We start from the raw sequence: 26607 nt of genomic DNA, 5'->3' as shown, positions 1-26607 counted from the left end.
ACCTTCAGTTACCTTCTCCTATCTCTGTGGAGGGTGAGCACCGAAACCCTATAACCAACAACGCTTGACCACCGCATGCAGCCGATTGCCGTTAGTCGCCCATCCCCTAACCGATTTACCCCTGGCCTTCGAAGTCCTTAAAACGTTACACGGATCGCAAAACCAACCTCTGCCAATGTGTTTGAGATTGGGAGTTGGTCGCTAGTATCCGATTATACGTTTCTCACTATTTCTCTCACATCTCTTCTCTATTTCTCTATTCCATGGCTGGAACTTGGAAGAACACAGATGCGTTTAAGGGAACATGTATACTAGTTTGGTGTTAAAGACGCAAAATCAATAAAATAAGATGGGATCTCTCATTTTAGTTATACTTTAATTCTCTCATCTTTAACCAAATTATGAATAATTAGTTGTTATTTAGATTTTACCCCTTGTACAAAACTAACTACCCCACGATTTTTAAATGGACATAACTTCTTCGTACGTTACACCATAAAACAAGCATTTTATTCTTTTTAATTTTAGTATAGATGTGGTTTTTTTAATTAAAAATTTTGATATGTTACGTGATTAATAGTGTCTAAGAGCGAGCAATAACTGAATCGTTAACCGAAAGCTGATGAAACGAACCGAAATCAACAAAAAACTAATTAGCCAAAAACCGACTAGTCAAAAACCAAATTAACCAAAAACCGGTTATCAGTTTTTTATAGCCTCGTCTAACCAAGATTAACCGAACCAATCCAATTATTCATAGTTTTATATATTTATAGCTTTTATAACTCAGTTCATGTATTTCATATATACCTTTATTCGTGTATTTATATCAATTTCATGTATATCTAAACAAAAGTTTTATTTATATTGATTTCATGTATTTCTAAGCAAAAGTTTTAGCCAAAGTTTGGTTTTGGCTATTAAATGAATCAAATAAAAAACCATCAATCTAATCGAATAAACCGAACCGATTAACCAAAAACTGATTGGTTAATAAAATAGACTAACCAGTGACTTCGGTTCAGAATAATAACTAAACTAACCGAACTGTTCACACCATAATAATATGGACTAACCCATTACTTCGCTTATGACATATATTCACCACAATAATACTACAATAAATATTATACGCAAAAAATTCTATAATAATTTGTATCAAAATCACCATTAACATTATTTGTTTAACATGAGCCCAAATCAAAGGTCCATCAAACATCGACCCAACAACAACCCAATGCATTTTCCCAAACCAAACGAGTCACTCCTATCTTCTTCTTCTTCGTCTTCATCGTCTCCATCAAAACTACACTGAATTCCCACTTTCTCCCCATCAATGGCGTCAATTAACTTCAACCCATTTGGGGAAAACTGGTTCAAGAAACCCCCAAACCCATTACAACCCATAAACCTCCACAATCTTGTAGAATCTTTAAACCCCTTCAAACCCCACACCCAATCCAGTTCCCCCTTTGCCGCCATCTCCATTTCCAACCCATTTAAGAAAAAAACCGAACCTGAACCCGATTCCCGACGCCCCAAACCCGGAACCTACAAGAAAATGCTCGAACAGTATTACTGGGAGTGCGAAAACCGACCCGATTACCGCCACACCCCGGAAGTTGAACGGATTTTGAACGAAGACCCGATTTTCGAAAAGAAAGAAAACCCGACCCGAGAAGAGATTGAAGAAAATGAGAGGTGGTTGAAGGAGTTTCGGGAGAGTCCGGTTGTGAAGTTTTTGGCCCGAGCTGAGGAGGTTCTTGATGAGATTAATGAAATGGAGCTTAAGGAGAATTCGGAACCCTATAGGTAAAATCGTTATAGCTTACGATACAAAAAAGATAAAAAAAAAAGAGTCTGCTTTGAATGAAACTAAAACTCGGGTTTTAATGAAATTTATAGGTGGGAGGATAAGAAGTATTGGAAGTCACTTCCTCATGTGATCGGGCCGGATGGCCGGCCGATGCCTCGGAAAGCGATAAAGACTAAGAAGGAATCGGATGATAAGTTTTGGGATTTTGCTAAGCAGTTTTTTTTCGGGTTGTGGGGATTCAGGCAACGGCCGTATCCTCCGGGCCGGCCCATTGATGTTGCTCAGGCTGTTGGGTATAAGAGGCTTGAGAAGAGATATTATGATTGTAAGTTCTAGTGATTCCGAATTTCAAATTTGTATACTTGAGGCTATGCGTATCATATTGATAAAATTCGTACTTTAAGAAGACTAGTGATGAATTCTAAGAATGTAGGACACGTAAATGCGTGTACACTAGTTTATTTTGATTATAAGTCTGCAAACTTTGTTTAGTGACACTTCTTGTAAACTATGGTGTCTCCTATGATGAAGTCTGTTGATCCAGTTTTGCAATTTTATGCTTGAGGTTATGCATATCATATTGATGAAACTCATACTCTTAAGGAGACTAGTAATGGTTTGATATGGAATATAGCATTTCTGCGAATGACTTTATATGAAACTTATCATTTTCTAGGGTGAAGAAGGTAGGACACGCAATGCTTTTACTTTGGTTTATAAGGGGATTGGATCATTAGTTATTTTGAAGTTTGGCTCTTTTACTTGAAGTTTGACTATTTACTAGGGGTGTGTAAGTGGCGATTCGGTTTGGTTCGGTTTTTACCTTTAACCATATTTGTAACCGCTAGCTTCCGTTATGGATTTTTTTTAACCATAACCATAACCCAACTTCGGTTCGGTTAATCGATTATGAGGCTCGGTAACGGTTCACTTTTGGTTAATTTCGGTTAATTAACCTATCTAAGTTTAAACTAAATGAACATATTAGAAAATTATTGTCTCAGTTACAATCGTTTCTATAAATAAAAAAAGACAAAAAAAACATATACATGCATAAAATGAGTCAAATTTTATACAATAATTCTTTTTTAAATATCTTACAACTAATTGTATAACATAAAAAGCTTTTGTATATGTGTTTTTATGTATATAGAAAACTAATTATATAACATAAAAAGCTTTCGTAAATGTGTTTTTATGTATATAGAGTTTGATTCCTTGAACATGTAGATTTTAAATTTAGATATATTTTAAAAGCATGTCTTAATTGATTTCGGCTTGGTTCGATTAACATTCGGTTATGGGACACCTTTAATCATATTCATAACCAACTTATCGCTTAATCAAATAGCATTATCCGTAACTGTCGGTTTATATCGGTTCGGTTATTGGTTAATTTCGGTTAACAGTTAAGGTGCCTCACCCCTAAATTGTAGGACCTGGTTTTGAAATGTTGCTTTTGTTGTAGTTATTATGAGGTCTGGTGGATGGTACTACAAAGATCGGATAGGAAGAACAAGAGGACCTTGTGAATTGATACAACTTAAGACGGCTTGGGGTGCAGGGATCATTGATAAATATACTTTTATTTGGGGTGATGATTTGGATGAGTGGGTCCCAATTGGCATGATTTATGGTATGGAGCGTGCGGTCGCTACTTGGGAAGGTTTGCGCTTAAACCCTAAATGCCTCCTTATTAGTGTTGGAAAGAAAAATGTGTGTGTTTTGTTTGAATGAACGACAATGACCATTCATGAAGGAATGTGATTCCTTTTATTTTGCTAATTTTATGGGCAAATGGTGGTTTTTTACTTTTTATTCATTGCTTCATGGAATGGGATGAAAAGGTACAATAGATTTTAGTTTATTACTTAAGGTATATAATGTTAATTTTAGATATTTTGACCCAAAGATTTTTGTTTATTTTATCTAAATAACTAGAAAAATGTACCTATTTGTTATAATATATTAGTTAAGATTTTAGTGAGTTTTATTATGTTTAATTTGCATTATATGCAACTAGACAGTCAAATAAATTTATAAAGTAATTTACAAAGTAGAGATAATAATATTCATTGTTGTCTTATATAATATAAAGTTGTTTTTATGTTAAAACTCATTCCGTTCCTATAGGTCACCGATATGATCCGTTCCTACTCATTCCATGCAAAGTAGCCTCTTTGAGGACTGAAAAGTTCTTAATCTATTTACAGAGTTTTCGGATTTCAAAGTGACTACTTATAATCATTTTACAGTTTAATTTGATTTTAAGTTCAAATTCAAGTGGGCTCTTCTTTAAATTGCAGTGAGACTAGGTGCTGCAGCAACCGCTTTCATTCATAAATTACAAAAGGGTATACCTCCATGGGTCCCACTAAAAGGGTTCGAGAAAAAAAGCCGTAAGCAGCTTCAAGATGAAGCTTATGAAAGCAAGAAACGCGATTTAGCTGTACTAGAAGCTAACGATGGAATTTGGCCCGGTGTTAGAATTCCGAGTCATGCTCTGTTTCTTTGGGCCAGTGGGTCCGAGCTCACTTCGATTTTGGAACAAGATCACATGCCTAACAAATACATCCCCAAAGATATGAGGTAATGTCACGGTTTTTACGGTTAAAGGTGGCAAAACCGGCGGATTGGGTATCGATTCCAGGCCAAAATGGTTATTTCAATATATGTTTTTTGATATAAAAATGATTGATATGCAAAAGATGATGACTAAGAACTGTGTTATAAAAATATGAATCTGTTTTTTCGAATAAAACGATCGTAGGTTTTAATGCATTTTAACTAACATGAGTAAAGTGCACGGATAGTCGCTTTGGTTTTCCAAAATTTTGGATTTGGTCTCTAGTTTTCTAAAAGTACACGATAGTCCCTGTGGTTTTCCAAAATTTGGATTTGGTCCCTAGTTTTCTAAAAGTACATGGATGGTCTCTGTGGTTTGCACTTTGTAACACATTTAGTCCCCAGCCAACAAACCTAAAGGTTTTAGGAGGTCCAGGTTAGAGACTAAATGCCTTACAAAGTGCAAACTAGAGGGATCATCCATGTATTTTTTTGCAAAAGTTGGGGACTAAATGCGTGACAAAGTGCAAATCACCGGGACCATCCGTGTACTTTTGAAAAGCTAGGGACCAAATTCAAAATTTTGGAAAACCACAAGGACTATCCATATACGTTACTCTAACTACATTTTAGGTGAGTTTGAACTGTGAGACCCTTCATCCCATTTTATTCGCTTAATCGCTTCCATTTTGTCTATTATTTTTCTGAATTCTACCCATTTGAGATAAAATACACAACCCAAATTGACCCGTTTACCAATAAGTACGTCAATATTGCTACCTCTACTTTACATGCACACGGTATACTGGTCTTTGCTTCTTTTCTGTCATACTTTTTCTAATTTAAGTACGATTACTCTTTTTCTATTGATTGTTTCTTTTTTTATAAACGTATATATGAGCTAGAAAAAAAATCAATGCGATGCTATTGTTAAAATTTTAATCATGCCTCTTTGCGCCAATGATTCTTTACATATTTGTTGTAGTTTAAGTTTTATATTTTGGTATTATACAGGAAACAGTTGCAAAAAGCTATTCCAGGGTTGAGGCCATGGGAGGTTTTAAGTGTAGAACAAGCTATGGATCAAATAACATATAACGGTCAATGGTACCGTGAGCCACTTGGTGCATATACAACCGGCCCACCATACATCCAGGACTGGAATGAAGATGTTGAGGTATCTATTTCCTTAAATTTACAACTTTCTTAAACGGTTTATGTCTACTTCTTTCATTCGGCCCGAGCTGACCGTTGACATCTTGTTGGACTATTGCAGGACTTCATTGACTCGTACCAGCAATTCACAGAGCTGATGTGTGAGTTTCTAGAAGAAGCCATCCCGGGGTTCAGCAAGGTATTGGATAAAGTGGATGCAGAAGCTGAGGAGAAGTTCCGCAGACGACAGGAAAGCGGGAAGAGGAAAATAGAAGCTATAAAGCGGGCCCGGCGCCCACAAAGAGTCGATCCCAACGCCGATGAGGAGGATGATTTATGAGGTTACATCTTTTTGAAAAAAACTGTTATGGATAGTTTGCATCACATAAATTGTACTTGGGTTCAGTTTTTGTTGTATGATTTAGATTTTGGTTTGTCCTTTAATTTGGTTATGTAGTCATTTTTATTGAAGATATTAGTTATTTAGGAAAGTAAAAAATAAAGGAAAAAATATGTTACCTGAAGTCAAGTTATAATAAGACTAAGGAGCTGTTTAGCAACTTCTGAATGGTTAAGTGCTGAATTAGTAAGAGGTCTGAACCATTAAGAGCCAGTATAATTCTTAACCGTTTAGAGGCAAATATCTTTAGATGTCTTAACCATTCAGACCAGTATAATGCTTAACTATTCGGAGGCAAATGTGTTAGCTTGGAATGAGAGAATCACACGAGAGAGAGAGAAGAAAACCCAAATCAAGCTTAGTTTCATAGCTTGGGGTTGTTATCTTTATAACTACCATTAACTACTTCTTACACATGTTACAATTACAGTCCTTCCACTATCACTTATTACAATTGCCTACCCTCAACTAACACTAACAGATTTATATTGTAACAAAATGTCTGAACCATTCAGACGTCTGCTTGCGAAACAAACGGTTTAAACCATTAAATGCTAAATCATTAAGAGTCCCATTAAAAGGTAAACAAACAACCCCTAACTTTCGCTTCTCTAAAATTAGAGGTGCACAAAAAAGTGGTTCCGTTTCAAACATGGTCTCCCAGTTTACACCGGTTTAGTTATGGAATCCAGTTTTTCAAATTGGTCGTTTTTCTTTTACAACTAGCCGGGGTTTTTTAGCTAGTCGTGAAAAACAAGAAATACACGAGGAAGAAATAACAACCAAATTGTCAGTTCCACTTACCATACAAGAGCTCGATTATGAAGAACTACGTAACAATATCGATGATGATCAAACTCCAAACAACAATGACGATTACAAACAACCAAAATTACTACTAAAATAACAACGAAGATGTCTTTTCCTTTATTACAAATAAAGATTTTTTGGACTTATTGCAATTTCTTCTTTTTTTTTTTTTGTGTATTTCCAAAAAAGCGAGTTTTTAATATTGTTTTATACAATCCGGTTCAAATTCTGCCCTAGCCGGTTCCTATTGGTTCGGACTTTGGATTATTTACATTCAAAACCAATTTGGTTTAAGTCAGTTTTTATTTACAATCCGGTTTCAATTCGATCTGAACCAGTTTGGTTTAAATTCAGTTTTTACTTTGTTGACCAAATCTGATCCGGTTTAAGAAAGAAAAAAAAAAGGGTTTATGCACCTCATTCTAAAATCATGCACGTTTTGACATATAACTCAAAACTTTGGTTCACCTTAACATAAATACAAAGTTTGAATATGTAACTAATATTTTAGCATTGTGAATGATACAAAATTTCATACCTTTTTGTATTCTAAAAGTACGGGGAGGCGGTGTGGTTGCGGATAGGTGTGTCCGCGTAGGGTACCTGCTCGGCTTCACCGCCCCGTGTAGCTCGGGCACCCATTTCCTGGTAGGGGTAGCGAGTCATTGAAGCCGAAGGTTTTTGAACATTAATGTTACTGTTGTTAATGTTTTTTAAATTAATGTGATGTTTTTATTTAAATTTATGAATTTTAATATTTGGTTTTTAAAAATTAAAATATTAAATGAATTATTAAATAAAAAAAAGTGGTGACGTGGTTAGGGTACTACCATAAACGGTTTTGATGCTTTTATGGTAGTGAAAGCCATAACATGTTTAATGAAGGGGGCTATGGTATTACCCTCAACTACGCCCGTGTGATACACGGCTGAACTAATATATTGTGTAAATTTATGTTTTAAATAAAGCTATATGGGTTATTGATTAAAAAATTCAAAATTATAATTAGAATTAGTACTTACAAATGTAAAAATGTAATAGTAATTCATAACTCTCTAAATACTTCTTTGTAACATACGGGTTAAACAATATAAATTATATAAAAATAACTCTATAAACAATCAAAATATAAATAAATAAGTGACCAAATGTCACATAATGCCACGGTATTATACGTCCACAAAATAGATAATAATCATTATACGAAAGGAAAAATCAAATAGGGACCAACTCGTATAATTATCAAGTAAATAATACAAGTAATAAGTGGGACCAACTCGTATATAATTACCATAAACTAATTTTATCCATAAAGCCACCGACCACTTACCAGATATCAGTCATCGCTTCATTTCATTGGCCTGCTTTATGCTTTCTTGGCAACTTCATTCGCACGTGATTTGATTCTTCAAACCCTTCAAAATAATAATAACTAGAATTACGACCCGCCGTAATGCGGCGGAGATTTTTTAGTTATAACTAAGTCGATTTAGGACGTGAACGTTATGTTGAACCTGTCAAACGGGAAAAAAATAGACGATGTAAAAGCGTTCACTCGCACACGCACGTTGCGTCGTGTTAACTCGCAAAATTTAGAACGAAACGTAAAAACGTTAAACCTAAGACGCACGTTGCGATGTGTTAAGTAACGTGTTAAATCACAAAATTTAGAACGAAGCATAAAACGAAAAAATTGCGGAAAATGAAAATTATAAAGGACCAAAGTTGAAAGTAAAAAAAGTTTTGAGGATAGATTGCAAAAGATAAAAAGTTTTGTGTTAAAAGTAAAAAAACAAATAGTTTTGGTTTAAAAGTAATTTATGAAATACTTTTAGGTGAAAAGTAAAATAATTTTTTTTTTGAAACCCCCCAAATCCAAGGTTACAACAAACATATGCATAACCATTTTTTGTTTGAAAATCCACCAAAGCCAAGATTACAACACATAAGTAAAAAAAATCAAAGTGGTTAAATCGCAAAAGATGGAAACTTTTGATTTAGAAGTGAAAAATCAAATTAATCAAAGGGGTTAAATTGTATAAGATGGAAACTTTTGAATTAGAAGTGAAAAATCAAAATAATCAAATGGGTTAAATTACCAAAGATTAAAACTTTAAACTTAAATTGTAAAAGATTAAAACTTTAGGGTTAAAAAAACAAAGATTTAAACTTTAAACTTAAATTGTGAAAGATTAAAACTTTAGGGTTAAAAAGGAAAATTCTATATTTTTTTTTTAAAAACTCCCTAAGCAAAAGTTACAACACATATATGCATATAGATCTTGCTTCTTTATAGGTTAATAATAATAAGGAGTTAATTATCAAAATCGTCCCTGAAGTTTGGGCAGGTTTGTCATTTTCGTCCAAAATGGCACTTTCGTACTAAATTGCTCCTAAAGTTTGTAACTTTTTGTCATTTTCATCCAAATCACTAACTTAGTTTATTTTTTCTGTTAAGTTGAGGATATTTGGATGAAACTGGCAAATATAAAACCATAGGGACGAATTTGGCAATTTACTCAAACTATTTTAAATTTCTTTTATTTAATTAATTTTGCTATATATAATAAAAAAGAATATACAAGCAATTTTTATATGAAAAAAATAATAGCTTGTCAAATAATTTTTATAAATTTTCATCCAACCACTAACTAAGTTAATTTTTCTATTAAGGCGAAGGATATTTATAAACTAAGACAGAAATTAATTTCTAATTTTTTATATAGATAAGTTTTATAAAAATAAAATCTACTTAAACCTCTAAATTTTATAAGACTAAAATATTGGTGACCTTATTGAAAAAGGTCAAATAAATTTTTTTTATCATATGTACCAAGTTTGTAATTCATCTTCTACTCTTTTAAATTCGCTAATATGAAAAAACAGAAGCCAATGCCACCCCCCATCAAAGAACGTATCGTTACCAAACCTTAAAATTACCCACCAAATTAATGCTATGAACCAAAAGTTTCTTTACTCAAGCCACTCAGAATAAGTATTAGTTAGTTACTCTCATAATCTTAATTAAATAAATATTTTATTTCTACCAACATATTTCCTAGGTGCTCAACACATTTAAAAAATATGTAACGTTTTACAATTTTTTCTATCTCTAGAACTGATAAATACTAAAAGTTGTAATCGATTGTTATGTGTTGCACACCAATGACGTTTTCTCTTTATAAAACTGATTTATATAAAGAAGCTGTAAATTAATTTCTGTTTTAATTTATAAAATTTAAAACATCCTTCACCTCAACAGAAAAAATAAACTGAGTTAGTAATTTGGATGAAAATTTATAAAAATTATGTGACGAAACTATTAATTTTTTTTTCTAAAAACTCCATGTATATTCTTTTTTATTATATATGTAACAAAAATAATTAAATGAAAGAAATTAAAAAGGGTTTGAGTAAATTGCCAAAATAGTCCCTATGGTTTTATATTTGTCAGTTTCATCCAAATATCCTCAACTTAACATAGAAAATAAACTAAGTTAGTGGTTTGGATGAAAATGGCAAAAAGTTACAAACGTTGGGGGCAATTTGGTACAAAAGTTCCATTTTGGACGAAAATGGCAAACGTGCCCAAACCTCAGAGACGATTTTCGCAGCAACAACAACATGTATAGGCTTGTTTCTCTATTTTTAAAAAGAATTAACTTACGTTTTATTGTATTGAGTATTGCAAAGCGTATCTATCTACTATAATAAAAGAAACCAAGTTTATGACACGTGTCATTCATTGAATGTATTTTCAAATCTATACTTATCTTAAATAAATAATAAATTAATACTAAATCTTATTGTACTTTATTAAAATATTATCCTCAAATCTAAATTGTTAATTTAATATATTTTTAAAACAAATACCTCTCTTTCCTACTTATCTTATATTAAATATATAAATAATAAATTAATATTAATGTTATTCTAATTTATTAAAAAAATATTTTTTATTATTTGGTATACAAAATTATATTTATTCAACTCGTGTAAAACGCGGGTTTTTAAAAATATAATTTTTTCTTATTTACTATAAATATAATTTTTTTTATTATTTACTATACAAAGTTATATTTATATAACCCGAGTAATACACGAAGTTTTTAAAGATATAACTTTTTTATCATTCGCTATGTATTCAACACGTGTAATACACATGGTTTTTTAAGGATATAATTTTTTTTATAATTATTTGGTAGATTTTTCAACCCAACTATACATGAGTTTTTTAAAGATATGACGTTTTTAGTATTTAATATACAAAATTACATTTATTTAATCTGTGTATAGACATGGTTTTTAAAGATATAACTTTTTTTATATCTATTTAACACATGTAATATACGGGGTTTTTAAGGATGTAATTTTTAATTATTTGGTAGATTTATTCAACCCGATTATACTCGGGTTTTTTAAAGATACGACGTTTTTAATATTTAATATACAAAATTACATTTATTTAATCTGTGTAATACACATGGTTTTCAAAGATATAACTTTTTTTATTATTTGATATATAAAATTGCATTTATTTAACCCGTACAATATAAGAGGTTCATAAAGATATAACTTTTTATTATTAAATATATAAAATTACGTTTATTTAACCCGTGTAATACACGGGGTTCTAACCTAGCAATAATATATGTATAGGCTTGTTTCTCTATTTTTAAAAAGAATTAACTTACGTTTTATTGTATTGAGTATTGCAAAACGTACCTTATTCCTCTAACACACTCGATAACCCCCTCTTTATTAAAAAGTAAGATCTCTCTTATATAAGAGAGTTAAATGTCGTTTTAGTCTTTGTGGTTTGGGTCATTTTACCAGTTTAGTTCAAATGTTTCATTTTTCGTCTGTGGATCCAAAAAGGTTTCATTGTTGCCATTTTAGTCCACTAGGTTAATTTCATCCATTATTTCTGTTAACGAGAAGGGCGATTCGGTCATTTTATATGGCCGAATTGTCTTTCTAGTTAACAGAATCACATATAAAATGACCAAGTTGTTCTTCTCGTTAACAGAAAAAATGGATGAAGTTAACTCAATGAACTTAAATGACAACAGTGAAACCTTTTGGACCCACAACAGAAAAATGAAATCTTTGAACTAAACTGGCAAAATGACCCAAAACACAGGGCCTAAAATGACATTTAACTCTATATAGGAATACGCTCACTACACCACATATGATACGTTTAACTTACCCCTTTAAAAATAACGTTTATAATAATTGTATTTTGTTCTGAGAACTTGGTCTAGAGGTAAATTGGTCTGCCCTCTCTAGTGGAAATGCAAGCTCGATTCTCGCTTGGGTCATTTCCAAGAGACATCTAGGTGAATGGATGAATCGGGGCTTTAATCCCGGGTTCGAACCTGACGGAGATGAGGGTTTACGGATTTTATCCGGTTCCCACACATCGAGGGGCACGGCCTCATGACGGTTGAGAAATCAACCTTAAAAATAGCCCCGAACAGGATGAGTTTAGAAATGAGATTGTTTGCCGTTAAAAAAAATAAATATTTATGATATTTAAAAGAAAACATATATGGAATCAAAACTTAAACACAAAGTTAATTGGTCAATGACCGCGTTGGCAAAATCCAATGAACCGACACTCACTTTAATATATATCATTTGTATAATATTATCTCTGAAACGTAATCTTATCTTACTATGTCCACGTGTCATCTTCTTATTTCCCCTTGAAACTATTGCCTATTGGCTCACTATTATAAATGATTATTTCAAACTTTTAATTTACGTGTATAATAAAATACTATATCTTTCTCCTTATATATATGCGTGCATTTTAGGGAACCACACTATTGTTTTTGAACAACACCATTAACTTGCACGAACCTTGCTATTGATTATTAACTTGTTAGTGTTTCCAAAGAGAGAGATATATAGATATGGAAGATAGTAGTATGATCAATATGCCAGATTTGGTATTTGAAGAGAAAGTTGGTAACAAGAGAGTTAGAGATGGTGAAGAGGAGATCCATAAAGGGCGACTCGAAAAGCGGCCAAGTGGAGTCTTGGGTGTGAATGGCGGTGGAGATCATATCGTAGACGAAGGTGATCAAGGCGGAGAAAGTGGTGGGATAATTGATACATTCATTTCAAATGTCTTTCACAACAACACAAGTGGTATAGAAGGTGAAGTGGAAGCTAATGTGTTTGATGTTGTTGAAGATGAAAACAAGAGGGAAGATTTAGGCCGTGTTGATGGCGGTGATGGTGGCGGAGAAGGAGGAGAAGGTGGTGGTGGTGGGATCATTAGTGCATTTTTTTCAGACATATTTCACCAAAATGGAAGTGCAAATGAGGATGGTGATCAAGCAAAATCCGATCATTTGCTCGATGAAGTTGCTGAGAAAAGCGAACATTTAGGTGGCGAGGATGGAGGAAATGGTGAACCGGTGGATCTCAATGCTGAAAAGTTACCGGAGAAGAAGGATCAAGTAGTTGATTTGCCTAGTAAAGACTCTAAAGGTATAATATAATCACATTTATGTTTAATTAATTCTTTATAATGACTTATTGACTATATATATAATAATATGTTAATTTTGTGCATAAATGATGTAACAGGACCTACACCAAACTTAAAACCAGATGATTATGCCGAAAGAGTGTTTTTCCTTAATAATAACTGAAGACGACCTTATTCAACATAGGAAGGATCGAAGTGGTCAAAATTAATGTAGTTGATAGTTTAGTTTAGTTCAGCTCAGTTCATCAATGATGTCGATCCAGTTATTGATAATTTCAGTTTTACTTTTGTAAGAAAATTGATTTCGAATGAAAAACATAGTTCCTTATGTAATTCTTAATCAAACAAATAGATTTATATTATATGATAATTGCTTATGTTGTTGGTCAATATATTGTTTATTATTTATTTATGTTACATCTCTATGTTTCTTTCACTTATTGTTTTAAGTCCAACGAAGCCACTTTGGAAATAACTTTTGGGATTATTTGGATGTTTTCAGATAAATTCACGAAACTGATGATTTTTTGAAGTCTAAGATAAACTAACATAAAGTTTTGTCTAGTTTTGTGCTCTTTTGAAAGGTCGAATCATTTTACTTTTTAATGAAATTTAAACTATATCATCTTAATCTTAAAACAATCACAAAAGTGGTTGGGTATTCCTGCCCTCCAAGTACCACTAACAACTTCACGGAGAGATCGCATATGGTGGAGAGATGTGACACGACGTTATCTTATATTGCATTTTGTCACTATAAATGCAAATTGGTACCACACCATTCAAACTACCGTATATACATTCTAACTTTGGAGGGGTATGGTCCTAAATCGGGCGCCGACCACACGAGTTAACCTCAGATCGCACATAAAGATATACCCTAAATAGATCAAATCTGACACTTCTTTCTAACAAGAGATTTGACATTCCGGACCTCGCGCCGACTGCATGAGTTAACCTTAGGCCGCGCGCGAGGTTATGTCAAGAATAGATTATGCACAACACTTAGTTCAATCTGCAAGCGAATTGGCGCAAGGCCAAGAAGCGCAAGATATTGTTGGACAGTACAGAAGGTACGATCGTCAGGGCAGTAGACCAATGAGCACACGACAAGTTGTACTTTATCTTGCTGCATGATGAACAGTCGTGCAGGAGACAAGAAGTACACAAGGACACGTACGTGCACCAATCAGCGTGCGCCGACCACTGCTCCATGATCTCTACTTAACTGCTGATGACAGACCAGACAATAAGGACAATTGTCAGGACACGTGGATCCATTCAACATGCGCCAACTATGCCCTCGCCTGTAAACACTAATGGTCATGACTGGGGAGGCAGAACGAGTATTCCTTGCTATCAATCTCAGGCCCAAGGCCTAAGGCCCATCAGCCCATCTCTTTTACAACTCACATCGGCTATAAATAGAGAACTTCAGCTACAGGTTTAAGGATCGCTCTCTTGCTTAATACACAGTTTTATCCTCAAAACAAGTTCTTATTCTCACGTCGAAGGGTGATTACAAGGAGAACCCCCTATTCTCCTCCTTGTAACGAGCTTCACAGTGTGTTGATTGTTTTATAGGATCGTCACAATTGTTTAGCCGAGTACGAAAGAAGATTAACCTTATTTGGACAAGACACAAACCGCAAGCTAATCTCAGGATTAACTTGGTGTTTCTTCAAACTTTTATTTCAAATATGTTAAGGTTTTTACGACATCTATAAGTTGTTTTCAAGCTTTATTAATTTAGTGGTTAATGTACAATGTTGGTTGCCTGCCATATAATGTGGACGGATATGATAATGTGGGTAATGTGTTAATGTAATTATATAGGTAAAAAAACTTGTTATGTTTTTATTGTTAGCAAGTACATGTCTTGTTATATGTACTTACACATAATATTGTAATTAGGATGGTTGGCCCATTAGCCTTATCAATCTAAACTAGGGCTTAAGGCCACTTATAAAAAAGGGCCTCCAATTTTTTCTTTTCATATTTTAGACTAGTTTTTGACCCATTTAAAAACAGTTTATTGGCCCAAAATTTAGGATTTTACTCCAAAAGTCCACATTGTCTGCCCACTTCATTTCAAAAGCAGCGCCGCAACACACCAACCCTCGTTACTTGTGGCGCCTTTTGAGTAACCAATGTGAAACTGATTGCGGATGGGACGAAGTTAGGGCTGACATTAGGAAAAATCATCGTTATGGTTATTCAATGTCTCAAATCTCAATTACTGATTTTTTTATACCAAATCAATAGAGCCCCGACTTTATAGTTCACTTAAGGCCTCTAAAAACGTTGTAACGACCCTGAAAATTAGTTAACCCAAAGAAAAACGCCTCAAATTTCCTCTAGTTTTCCTTATCTCTCCTTCCTTAGAAAACATCAAAATTCGAAAGCACAACCTTTTTATTTCTTTTCTCAATGTATCTTTCTAACGAAGAATATCAAAATATAAAATATAATAGATACTAGGTTATCACCCGCGAACTTCGCGGGTCGGAAAATTTAATCTACATTATCACAAAATGTATAAATAATATAAATACAAATAAAGTGACATATTACATAAATTACTTATCGACAAAGTGAAAATTACAGTTAAAATGCATAGAAGTATAAAACATTATATATATATATATATATATATTTTACTTTTATCAAGGATCAAGGTGTCTTCCGACAAACAACATTTAATGTTTCTCTAAGCCATCTAGAATTTCTGGCTACAGCCATCACTTTCGGGTGGTCGACCCGAGAACCTCATGGCGGGTAGAAGCAAAGGGAACCTTTAATGTATAACTAAAATGTATAACTATTTATTCCCAATAAAACATGGATCTATAGTCATTGTAATACATACAATCTTCCTTTGAATAATGTAAATTTAAAAGGTCTGGAGCAACTTGTATGCATAAATTAAACACTATATAGAAATCTCAAATATGACTTTGTTCAGCCCTATAATCATACACATCATATGATGGGCCCTTAGGGAGAATGGGTAAGACGAAAATAATGTAATACATACATATATATTAACACATTACCTTTCCGTTTGAGCGCCTGCAACATGGATGATCTTCATCTGCGAAATCTACTTCTCCAAATCCAAAATCTAAATAAATGGAACCATACATTATCAAAGGCTTCTTAACAATCATCCAATTCCATCATATGAGGAGCAAAATTGAATTAAACTAATTCTACAAGTTCATATTTCAGTTTGAAATATTACCATATCTGATATTAAAATTCAAACTTTAGCTATCTTTTTTATAAATATAAACTGCAATATGAAAGAAAAATAGTTAACAATCACCTTAACATAGTCAAACACCCGCTCAAATCTATGGTCAGAGACTGGTTTACGAGAACGACTCTTTTTGGTGATGGTAGAAGACAAAGCATCCATGGCTTCATCATAAGCTGAATTCAAAACGATACCAATCCACAAGTTAATCTCAGTTCATTTACTTCAAATTAAAATGTGAAAATCACGAATTCAAGACTTCAACTACAGTAGATGTTAATTGGGTGTGTAGAAAATCACAGGGGGAAACCTACATAAAGAAATTCATCAGATGTCATACACTAAATATGAAGGCCACAATAGCTAAAATTTGGTGTATAGAATAACGCCTCGCATACGTGAAGCCTGGCCTCTCACCCTGACTTTCAAGATCTAGAGTCAAACTGTAGTAACCCAATAATGTAAAAGGTACGAATGTTAGTGAAGAAACTTCACCTCTTCCGGGATAAGGAAAAGTAAAGCATTTCGTTTGCACCTTCTCCTTAGCTTTCTGCAAATCAACTAAGAAATACATAAATAAAACTTTTTTTTTTACAACAGTCAATAATAACCACAAAAAATCTCAAAACAAAAACATAAATTATAGAAAAAGAAAGAAAAGAAATCATATATAAATGATAAATATGTACTAAATGTGTTTACAAAATTTAAATTACGTAATATAACAATCTAATTCTTTAATAATGTAATAATACACCTTAGGCAACTATAGACCCGTTTCCTTTACAAATTATATATATTTTTTTTACTTTACACAGTGCAAACAACAGATTATATTTTTTATTTTACTTTACTAATGAAATAATGCACTTATACACCTTAGGAGACTATACACCCGTTTCCTTTACAACTTTTCTTTTACTTAACACATTTGGCCCAAAATCCTATAGTTAGAAAGAGCAAATAACAGTAAGCGATTAAAGAAAGATTACCAGTTTAGGGCCCTCGTCATAATCGTAACATAATGCTGCAGCTGCTAGTTAATCCATGCTGTTATGAACAGGCAGATTCCCCTAAAACATCCATAAATATTAATAATTTAAGAAAAATAGCAGTAAAAACAATCTAAATCTGAACTCAAAATCATTTAATCAATTACTCAATTCCATACCCAAATCTGAACTCAAAATCAATTACATGGCTCCATCTCATGTGTGAATTGGTCCAGTGGACCTTTATCAAGTTCCACATGAAAAACCAAACTCCATACCTACTAAATAAAAAAAATCCATATTTTAATTGGTCAACAATTTGGGAAAAAAACTCCAAGATTCAACCTTTCAAACACACCCATGATGTTTGACTCCCAAAAAGTCAAACCCACACCCAAACCATCAATTTTGACCCAATTAACAAACTTTTTGAGGATAGAGAAACAACCCCATTACTTTTTGGGGATAAAGAAACAAATTGAATTAGACAAAATTACTGAACAAAAACCTTGAATAATCTCAAACTTTTTGAGGATAAAGAAACAACCCCATTACTTTAATTGGTCAACAATGTCACTGAAACAAATTGAATCAAACTTTTCCCCCAAATCGACAAATTAGACAAAATTACTGAACAAAAACCTTGAATAATCTCAAACAGGTGATGAATACGTACCACTGATAAAAACGAAACTGATGCATCCAAACATGAAAACTTTGGCACCGGACTTACCTGCGTGAGCGGAATTCGGCCTGAACCCTAGCCAACTTTGCGATTCGCTAACCCAAGACACCAACAACACTGACAACCAGAAGCCATTAGAGAGCGAGAAAGAGAACCATGAAAGAAAAAGAACGTTGTCAGTATATTGAAATCTGATTAGGGTTTTTAGCATTTGAATGAAGGGGGAATTTAGAGGCGGGTGTTTAAAATCCATTTGAATTTTGAAACAAAAACTTTAACAATTGCAGTTTTAAGCAAAGATAGGGTATGTATTTCAGGGAGAAACTGAGATACAGAAGGGTTGTTTTTGGGTTTTTTGAACCCTAGCTCGAAATGGAAAAGAAAAGATGGAGAATAGATGATACAGAGAAGAAGAAGAGGATAGGAAAGGGAAAGAAGGGTGGGAGAGTGTGTAGGGTTTTTGACGTTTTCTTTGATCTGCAGGGAAGAGAGATAGAGAGCTCTGTGAACACGTGATATGTCATAGCAGTTTGACTTTTAGGGTTTCTTCAAAAGATAAACCAAAAACCGGGTTCTCAAAACTTGAAAACGTGGACTCCTTCTTTGTTGAACACGTTAGTAAAGTGAAGGAGGGCTTGACATGTGTATAGGTTGAATGTGGGGGTGCCAAGTGGCAGAACCTTGTTCTTTTATTAGATATAGAGATATTGATGAATAGTTGAGAATAATATTATTAAGTGCTCCACTTAGACATGAAAATGTATTTGTATTGTGAAAGATGAAGAAACCAATTCTTAGAAAATAAAATATAATAGATATATTGATGAATAGTTGAGAATAATATTATTAAGTGCTCCACATAGACATGAAAAGTATTTGTATTGTGAAAGATGATGAAACCAATTCTTAGAAAGAAGAAAAGACCATCTTATCTCTTCATATCTCACAAGAAAGAAGCAAATGCATAACACAGATAACGGAGACTTTAATAAAGATATAAACGTGATTTCTTCCTTTTTTAAGAGAAAAATGCGACATGGTTGAATTATACAACGAATACAAAACAAGAAAAAAGAACCACTCTCTGAAGAGATCTTTACTAACGATCTAATCTTTACTAACGATCTTTTAGGAGGTGTTTGTTTTTTCTTCAAACATCTTTAAGAGAGCTGATGTCTGTAGGCGCGTAAACATTACCCTTGAAGACTGTCTGTTTTTTTAAACAGATTTGAAATCAGCTTTTTTCATCTTAAAAAATAACCTATGGACCACCTTCTTAAAAGATCTTCACAAAAACACTAATATACTCCTCCCTCATATACGCTTAAAACATCAGCCCCTCCCAGACGTTGCCGCTCCTCCTCCTCCTCCGACCAGTTTTCTGGCGGCCTCCCTCTTCTCCTCGCCGTCCGACGACCTCCTTCTTCTCTTCCGACCAGGTACTTTTTTGCTTCATTTTTTTTGACACAAATTGAAGTTGTTTTGCTGCAATTTTTGGCAGTTTTTTGACAGCAAATTGAAGTTTTTTTGTGCAGTTTTTTTGACACAATTTGAAGCTGTTTTGCTGCAATTTTTTGACACGGATGACGTGACCGTGTCGTCCTGATCAGTCAAAAACCCAATTAACTTAGATAGCTAGGGTAAGTCGGGTATCGTATCCACGAAGAGCATGTGGTCAGTATCGCACGACCTGTTCGATTAGTTAGACTATTTACAAAAATGTACAATGTGATCATGAAGTTTGCTAATTTTTTGTAGGTTTGTTTGATTTTTGAAAAGAACTCGGAGTGAACCGGCAAATTGATATTATCTAAAACAACTACTTACTAACTAATATTGCAAACTAAATTACTTGACTGAAAACAAGAATTTGGAACAAGGTTCACACCCGGTTCGATAATTGTAAGTCCTAAGGTTTCTACATGTTTTTAACTTGATTCAGTTGCGTATAGTGATTAATGGATTTCTATCACGAAGCTTAGGTGCTAATTTCTATCAACGTCATAGACAACAGACCGCAATACACTTCATTAACTCGGACATGTAAATCCTAACCTAAGATAAGGCATAATTGCACATAACCATTTCATAAAGTCAAATTTTATCATCACTCGACAATTTAGGAATTCGAAACAAATGCAAGACAATTATCAAAGGTTTCACATACTAAACAACTTGTCATAAAATCAAATCAAATACAAATGTACAAACCCTAGAAATCTTAAAACAATCTACACCGGGGTGAAACCGACGAGACTAGCCACTCATGGTTGAATGGACGTGATCACCGGATAACGAGCACGAACACGGCTCCATGACCTTGAGTCTTGGAGGAATGATTGAGGGTAGGTGTTAGGGTTTGGTGGAGAATCGATTGGGGATGATGGTAGAGGGTTTGATGATGATGGTGAAGGTGATTTGGTTAAGGTTAGAGGTGAAGGAGAGTAGTGGTGGTGTTAGAGATGGGTTAGGGATGGATTAGAGGTGAGTTAGATGTAACATTTGTGCTCGAAATCATTATGATCAGTTCAGTTATCAATAAAACAATGTTATTTAATCCCAATGTTTGCTTAGTTTTGTTTTACATTTTTCATGTTTGACTTTTGTTCAATTTCAAACTCTACATCGCTTTCTGGAGAATTATACGCAAACTGGTGCGTAAACGTACTCAGTTTAATGCAAAAAATACTCCGGAACATCAACATATACTTAAAATACCTTAAATAACCTTTACATAACTTAGAAATAAGTTTTGAAGGCTTTGGTATGGCAAAAAGCAAGTTAATTCGCTTACAGGGACTAAATTTGACAAACTGCGAAAGTATGCCAATCTGAACTGTAACAGACATTCCGGAACATGGCCATAAGTTAAACACACCTTAAAATCCTTTATATAGCTTAGAAATAGGCTTTGAGGGGTTCGGTGTGCTAAAATAAACTTTTGGATCATTCAGGGACTAAAAGTGTCAAAAAGTGCATAAGTTTGCACTTTCGCGCATAACTTACGTTCTGAATACATCCGGACATCCAAAAATTTATGTAAACATTATAATATTATACCTTAGTGTTTGGCATAAGAAAAATCCATTCGTCGCGCAATTTGGATCGTTTTTTGCGCTTATGCGCATTCCGTCGTAATTAAGCGAACATCGCGATCGTACGGCCAAACGAACCAACATCCAGCATATTTTTGAGCATGTTTCATGTCCACAATGTTTAAGTATCATTTTAGGGCCTTAAAGATGGCTTAACGGGCCTTAAACATGTCGGAAATGGCCCTAAACCACAGCAGGGACCTAAACTGTCATTTCTGAAACTTGTTTTCTGATCTGGACCTCCAGGCGGCCCGCGTAAAGACATGGTGAACCTTTACGCACCTCGCGTCAGCCTCCCAGACCAGATTCAATGTTTTAACCCACTTGCAACAACCTTTCAAACCTCCAAAGGGCAACGCCACGTGTCAAATCCCTATGGTGGGGGCAAAATAAGCCACCACAACATTGCGACAAGTGTACGGGTTAGATCGAGGCACGATATTCAAGAAACGATCCTAACGGTCTTGCATATCCTATAAATACCCCCCCCATTTTGGCTAAAAACCCACAAATCAGATCTAAAAGCTCTAAGTTGATGCCATTGCTTCATACCTGAGCTCCTGGATCAAGATTAGCTTTCGGGGACCCTTCGTAAGTGTTCTTTCATTCTTTTAATCGCTTCCTAGTCCTAAAGTCAAACTATGTTTGACTTTCTGCGTTGACCAGCCTATAGTCAACACGAAGTTCGTTTGAACTTCATAACGTGAGCGTGATCACGATGGTTATAGTCCCTAGTGACTACACCTACTGATCACCACGTTATCTAGGCTCAGTGACGAGTCGTAGTTTCGGCCAAAATGTGCATTCTTGCGTATTTTGTAACCAAACTACTCATAGGTATCAAAACCGTTTGTTTTGATACAAAACCTGTTTTCTAAACTTAGTTAAGCATGTTCTAACATGCTTAGCTCGTCACTTTTAGTTTAGTGCTTATATAGGGTCGTAAGGTAAGCGATCTAAACAATCGCTTATACTTTCGAACCCGACCCATTTGGTCGATCATTAAGATCCGACCAAACACATTAGGTGACCATAGTATATAGGGAACAACCTTTCGAGGTTATACCTTATGGTCGCTTCGTTTAAGTAGTTGTGTGATAGGTAATTTATATGCCGTAGGTAAATTACCAATGCCCTTTTTACGCCAAAATTCATTTTAAGCATATGTAACATAATTTTTGGTATCTAAACTGATTTGGCAATAATATTAGACATGTTAAGGCATATTTTACTTATCATAGGGCTAGTTAGGCGTTCCAAACGCGTTTTACGCGAACGACGCGTTAAAATAACATAAGCTACCTAAACGGGTCGTAATGGGTCGTAAGCACTTAGGTTAGGTTTCATTTTAGTATGTAGGCTTTGTTAAACCATATTACACGAGTCTCCATACTCGTTTGGTTTACGAACCCGCATACTATCCGATCCTCCGATTTAGGTCCGGTATATTAACATAGTTACCTATATTAGGTGCCGTTTGATATCCGTGATCTCTAGCATTATTTGGTTGTTATACAAGGACTTCAAAGCAATCTCAAGTGAGTACATTGAACCCCATTCTTTAAATGTTTTCAAGGTGTATATGTGAGTACATATACCCCTCTTTTACTGCTTTCCAAACTGTTTTGGGGTGAAACACATGTGTCTACTTGTTACTTTCATGCTTTCCTGTTTTCACATCATATACTTGCTATGTTCATTAGTACATTTATAGTACATGATTTCATTACTTTCTATGCTATGTATGCCCATTGTGTGCGTACTTAGTACATTGTTTTTCATTACTGATATAAGGTTTTGAACCCTTTTGAATTTTCAAAAATCTCGTCAAAGTTTTGGGTTTTAATAGTGTGAACACGTGCAAACTGGAAGAGTGAATGCCTGTACCCTGAGTTTTCTGTCTAAGGCTAGAGTGTTCGTACAAATCCACATAATCGGACCAGTCACTCTTACCTGGGAACTCTTGGGGTGAGTGTTCACTTATAGGCGAACATGTCTTCGCGATACATTATTTTTGACCCATTTACTAGACACTGTGTGTCGCTTGTTTGCTTTGCGATGCGGACAAATAACCACCATCTTTGCTTTTGTTGATTTTGCTTCATCTCATTCTCTTCATCCAATCATCTCACTCGTTTCCTTTCATGTTTTCCTCTTTTAGAATGCCTCCTCGACGCGAAAACCAGATAGCGACTGCCGAACTGGCAGAAATTATTGCACAGCAAATGGCTGCTCAATTCCCAAATCTCTTTGCTCAATGGAACCAAGCCAACAACAACAACAATGCTCCATGCAATTTCAAGAATTTTAACTCAGCTAAACCACTCAAGTTTAGTGGTTCCGAAGGAGCAACTGGGCTTCTTCAATGGTTCGAGAGCATTGAGAATACATTCCGTCACGTGCAGTGTCCTGACAATCGCAAGGTCGAGTTTTCTTCGAGTGTGTTTCAGAAGAGGGCTTTTACGTGGTGGAACGGGGTTATGAGGGATCGCGGTGCAGAAGTTGCTCTAGCACAGACATGGGCTGAACTTAGGGCCCTTATGATGAGGGAGTTCTGTCCTCGTCATGAACAGCGAGCTTTGGAGAAAGAGTTTGATGACTTAAAACAATATAGTGGCGAGCACCGGGCATATATTGATAGGTTTGAGGAGTTGAGTCTGCTTTGCCCGACAATGGTTGCCCCACTCGACAAGGCCATCAAAAGGTACACCGATGGCCTACCTGACTCGGTACAAGACATCATTACTGGTAGTAACCCTACCACACTCCGTCAGGCGATCGAGTTAGCAGCGACACTGACTGAGTCGCAGATTCGAAAGGGAAAACTGCACAAAAAGGGTGACAAGGGTAAGAAGCAGGCAGCTGACAAAGAAGATAGCAAGAAAGGTTAAAACAAGAAGGGAAAGGATTCTGGTTCCTCAAGGGGGGTCAAGGAAGCGTAAGGCTTCCCAAAATTTTGCTGTCACTGCCCAGGTTAACCAGGCAGCTCCCAACCAACCCGCACAGCCTCCAGCGAAGAAACCTTATGCAGGGAATGCACCTTTGTGTAATAGATGCAACGGTCACCATCAGCCGCATTTTCCGTGTCGTATCTGTACTAACTGTGGGAAGCCAGGTCATCTTGCTGGTGTTTGTCGTTTTGCTCAGAATCAGGCAGTTCAGAACCCGGTTCAACAGGTTGCTCAGCCTCCTGCTCAGCAACAGGGTCAAGCTGCACGACCTCATTTTCCTCCTGGTTCGTGCTACAATTGTGGGGATCTGACCCACTACAGAAACCGGTGCCCAAGGCTAGCCAACCAGAATCAGAATCAGGCTCAGGCTCGAGGTCGAGTCTTCAACATGAACGCACAAGAGGCACAAGCAGATGATAATGTGGTGAACGGTACGTTCTTTATTAATAATCAGCCAGCATCTGTTCTTTTTTATTCGGGTGCCGACAAGAGTTTTGTGTCATTATCTTTTGAACCATTGCTTCGCGTGTCTAGAACGAAACTAGGTAAACCATTGACAGTAGAAGTGGCGAGCGGTGAACCCATTGTTCTTAATTCTGTTCTCCGCAACTGCCAATTGAACCTTAACAACCATCTTTTTCCTATTGACCTCACGCCTTTGCAACTTGGAAGCTTCGACGTTATTATGGGTATGGATTGGTTAGCCAAGCATCGCGCAGAGGTAATTTGTTTCGAGAAGATTGTTCGTGTGCCACTTTCGACAGGCGAGATCCTACAAGTTCGTGGTGAGAAACCTGCTGGTGGTCTTAAACTCATGTCTTGTTTTAAAGCTCGGAAGTATCTGCGAAAGAACTATGTGGCCTTTTTGGCACAGGTTGTAGCAGATAAGGGCAAAGGTAAATCTATTCAAGATATTCCTGTTGTTCGGGATTATTCTGAGGTATTCCCTGAAGATCTACCTGGTCTACCCCCAGCACGCCAAGTCGAGTTCCGTATTGATCTCGTACCTGGTGCAAATCCCATTGCCAGAGCTCCATATCGTCTTGCACCGTCTGAGACGCAAGAGTTGTCTAAGCAGCTTCAGGAACTCTCTGACAAAGGTTTTATCCGTCCTAGCTTTTCACCTTGGGGTGCTCCCGTTCTTTTTGTCAAAAAGAAGGATGGATCTTTTAGGATGTGTATTGATTATCGTGAGCTTAACAAGCTTACCATCAAGAATCGATATCCCCTACCTCGCATCGATGATCTCTTTGATCAATTGCAAGGCGCTTCTTATTTCTCAAAGATTGATCTGCGATCTGGATATCATCAACTTCGTATGCATGAAGAAGATATTCCCAAGACAGCGTTCCGCACTCGTTACGGGCATTATGAGTTCACAGTCATGCCATTCGGTTTGACTAATGCTCCTGCTGTTTTCATGGACTTAATGAATAGGGTCTGCAAGCCTTATTTGGATAAGTTCATCATCGTTTTCATTGATGACATTTTGATATATTCTAAGACGCAAGCTGACCATGAGCAACATCTTCGTCTTACTTTGGAACTCCTAAAGAAAGAGCAACTTTTCGCCAAATTCTCCAAGTGTGAATTCTGGCTTAAAGAAGTTCAATTCTTAGGACATATTGTCAACGAACAAGGTATTCATGTAGATCCCTCCAAGATCAGTGCGATTAAGGATTGGGATACGCCTACTACTGCTACTGAAGTTCGTTCTTTTCTTGGTCTAGCGGGTTATTATCGCCGCTTCATTGAAAATTTCTCGAAGATTGCAGTTCCTCTAACTGCTCTAACTCAGAAGAACAAGCCATTTGATTGGGGATTCAAGCAAGAGGAAGCGTTTCTGACTTTGAAACAAAAACTTTGCGATGCGCCTGTTCTAACTTTACCTGAAGGCAATGATGATTTCGTCGTTTATTGCGATGCATCTAAATTAGGTCTTGGCTGCGTCCTGATGCAAAGAAACAAAGTCATAGCATACGCATCGAGACAGTTGAAGATACATGAGAAAAACTACACCACTCATGATCTTGAGTTGGGTGCAGTTGTCTTCACTCTTAATATTTAGAGACACTACTTGTACGGTACAAAATGTGTGGTTTTCACAGACCACAAAAGTCTTCAGCATATCTTCAATCAGAAAGAACTCAACATGAGGCAACGACGTTGGGTGGAGCTTCTAAACGACTATGACTGCGAAATTCGCTACCATCCTGGTAAGGCGAACGTCGTAGCCGATGCTTTGAGTCGCAAGGAACGTACTAAGCTTCATTGTGTTCGTGCTCAATCTGTTATCCAAGCTCAATCTGATATCCAAGCCCGTATTTCTCAGGCTCAACAATCTTGTGTTTCACAAGGTTTGATGGATAAGGAA

General features: G+C 35.5%; 2 protein-coding genes and 1 long non-coding RNA gene across 10 annotated transcripts; 2 read left to right on the top strand and 1 right to left on the bottom strand.

Annotated features, from left to right (window-relative positions):
* Positions 1–1221: 1221 nt before the first annotated feature.
* Positions 1222–6011, top strand: LOC110884471 (protein TIC 56, chloroplastic). Its single transcript, XM_022132181.2, has 6 exons — positions 1222–1812; positions 1906–2141; positions 3285–3482; positions 4123–4405; positions 5396–5558; positions 5658–6011. Exons 1-6 carry the CDS (start codon positions 1337–1339, stop codon positions 5874–5876), a joined length of 1575 nt encoding a protein of 524 aa, XP_021987873.1. The 5' UTR covers positions 1222–1336; the 3' UTR covers positions 5877–6011.
* A 6549-nt stretch (positions 6012–12560) lies between these two features.
* LOC110884472 lies at positions 12561–13621 on the top strand. Its single transcript, XM_022132182.2, has 2 exons — positions 12561–13250; positions 13350–13621. Exons 1-2 carry the CDS (start codon positions 12668–12670, stop codon positions 13412–13414), a joined length of 648 nt encoding a protein of 215 aa, XP_021987874.1. The 5' UTR covers positions 12561–12667; the 3' UTR covers positions 13415–13621.
* Positions 13622–16054: 2433 nt separating this feature from the next.
* LOC110881179 lies at positions 16055–18820 on the bottom strand. 8 transcript variants are annotated; one of them, XR_004870298.1, is made up of 5 exons: positions 17682–18816; positions 17503–17583; positions 17006–17060; positions 16580–16928; positions 16055–16375 (listed from the first exon to the last, which is right to left on the bottom strand). It is a non-coding gene; the product is annotated as an uncharacterized LOC110881179 (long non-coding RNA). The 8 variants fall into 8 exon arrangements; XR_004870299.1 differs by having other exon boundaries at positions 16580–16686; positions 16825–17060; positions 17682–18810; XR_004870296.1 differs by having other exon boundaries at positions 16580–17060; positions 17682–17783; positions 18179–18807.
* Between the last annotated feature and the right edge of the window lie 7787 nt (positions 18821–26607).

Source organism: Helianthus annuus, chromosome 10 (assembly GCF_002127325.2).
Source record: "Helianthus annuus cultivar XRQ/B chromosome 10, HanXRQr2.0-SUNRISE, whole genome shotgun sequence".
NCBI lineage: Eukaryota > Viridiplantae > Streptophyta > Magnoliopsida > Asterales > Asteraceae > Helianthus > Helianthus annuus.
This window is presented reverse-complemented; position numbering and strand designations above follow the sequence as displayed.

Bases quoted from the DNA above. Each gene is read 5' to 3' on its own strand.
- LOC110884471 (XM_022132181.2), top strand. From the start codon at position 1,337: ATGGCGTCAATTAACTTCAACCCATTTGGGGAAAACTGGTTCAAGAAA. The intron at 2,142-3,284 runs GTAAGTTCTAGT...CTTTTGTTGTAG, and splicing joins TGAGAAGAGATATTATGATT to TTATTATGAGGTCTGGTGGA. The intron at 3,483-4,122 runs GTTTGCGCTTAA...TTTAAATTGCAG, and splicing joins TGCGGTCGCTACTTGGGAAG to TGAGACTAGGTGCTGCAGCA.
- LOC110884472 (XM_022132182.2), top strand. From the start codon at position 12,668: ATGGAAGATAGTAGTATGATCAATATGCCAGATTTGGTATTTGAAGAG. The intron at 13,251-13,349 runs GTATAATATAAT...ATGATGTAACAG, and splicing joins GCCTAGTAAAGACTCTAAAG to GACCTACACCAAACTTAAAA.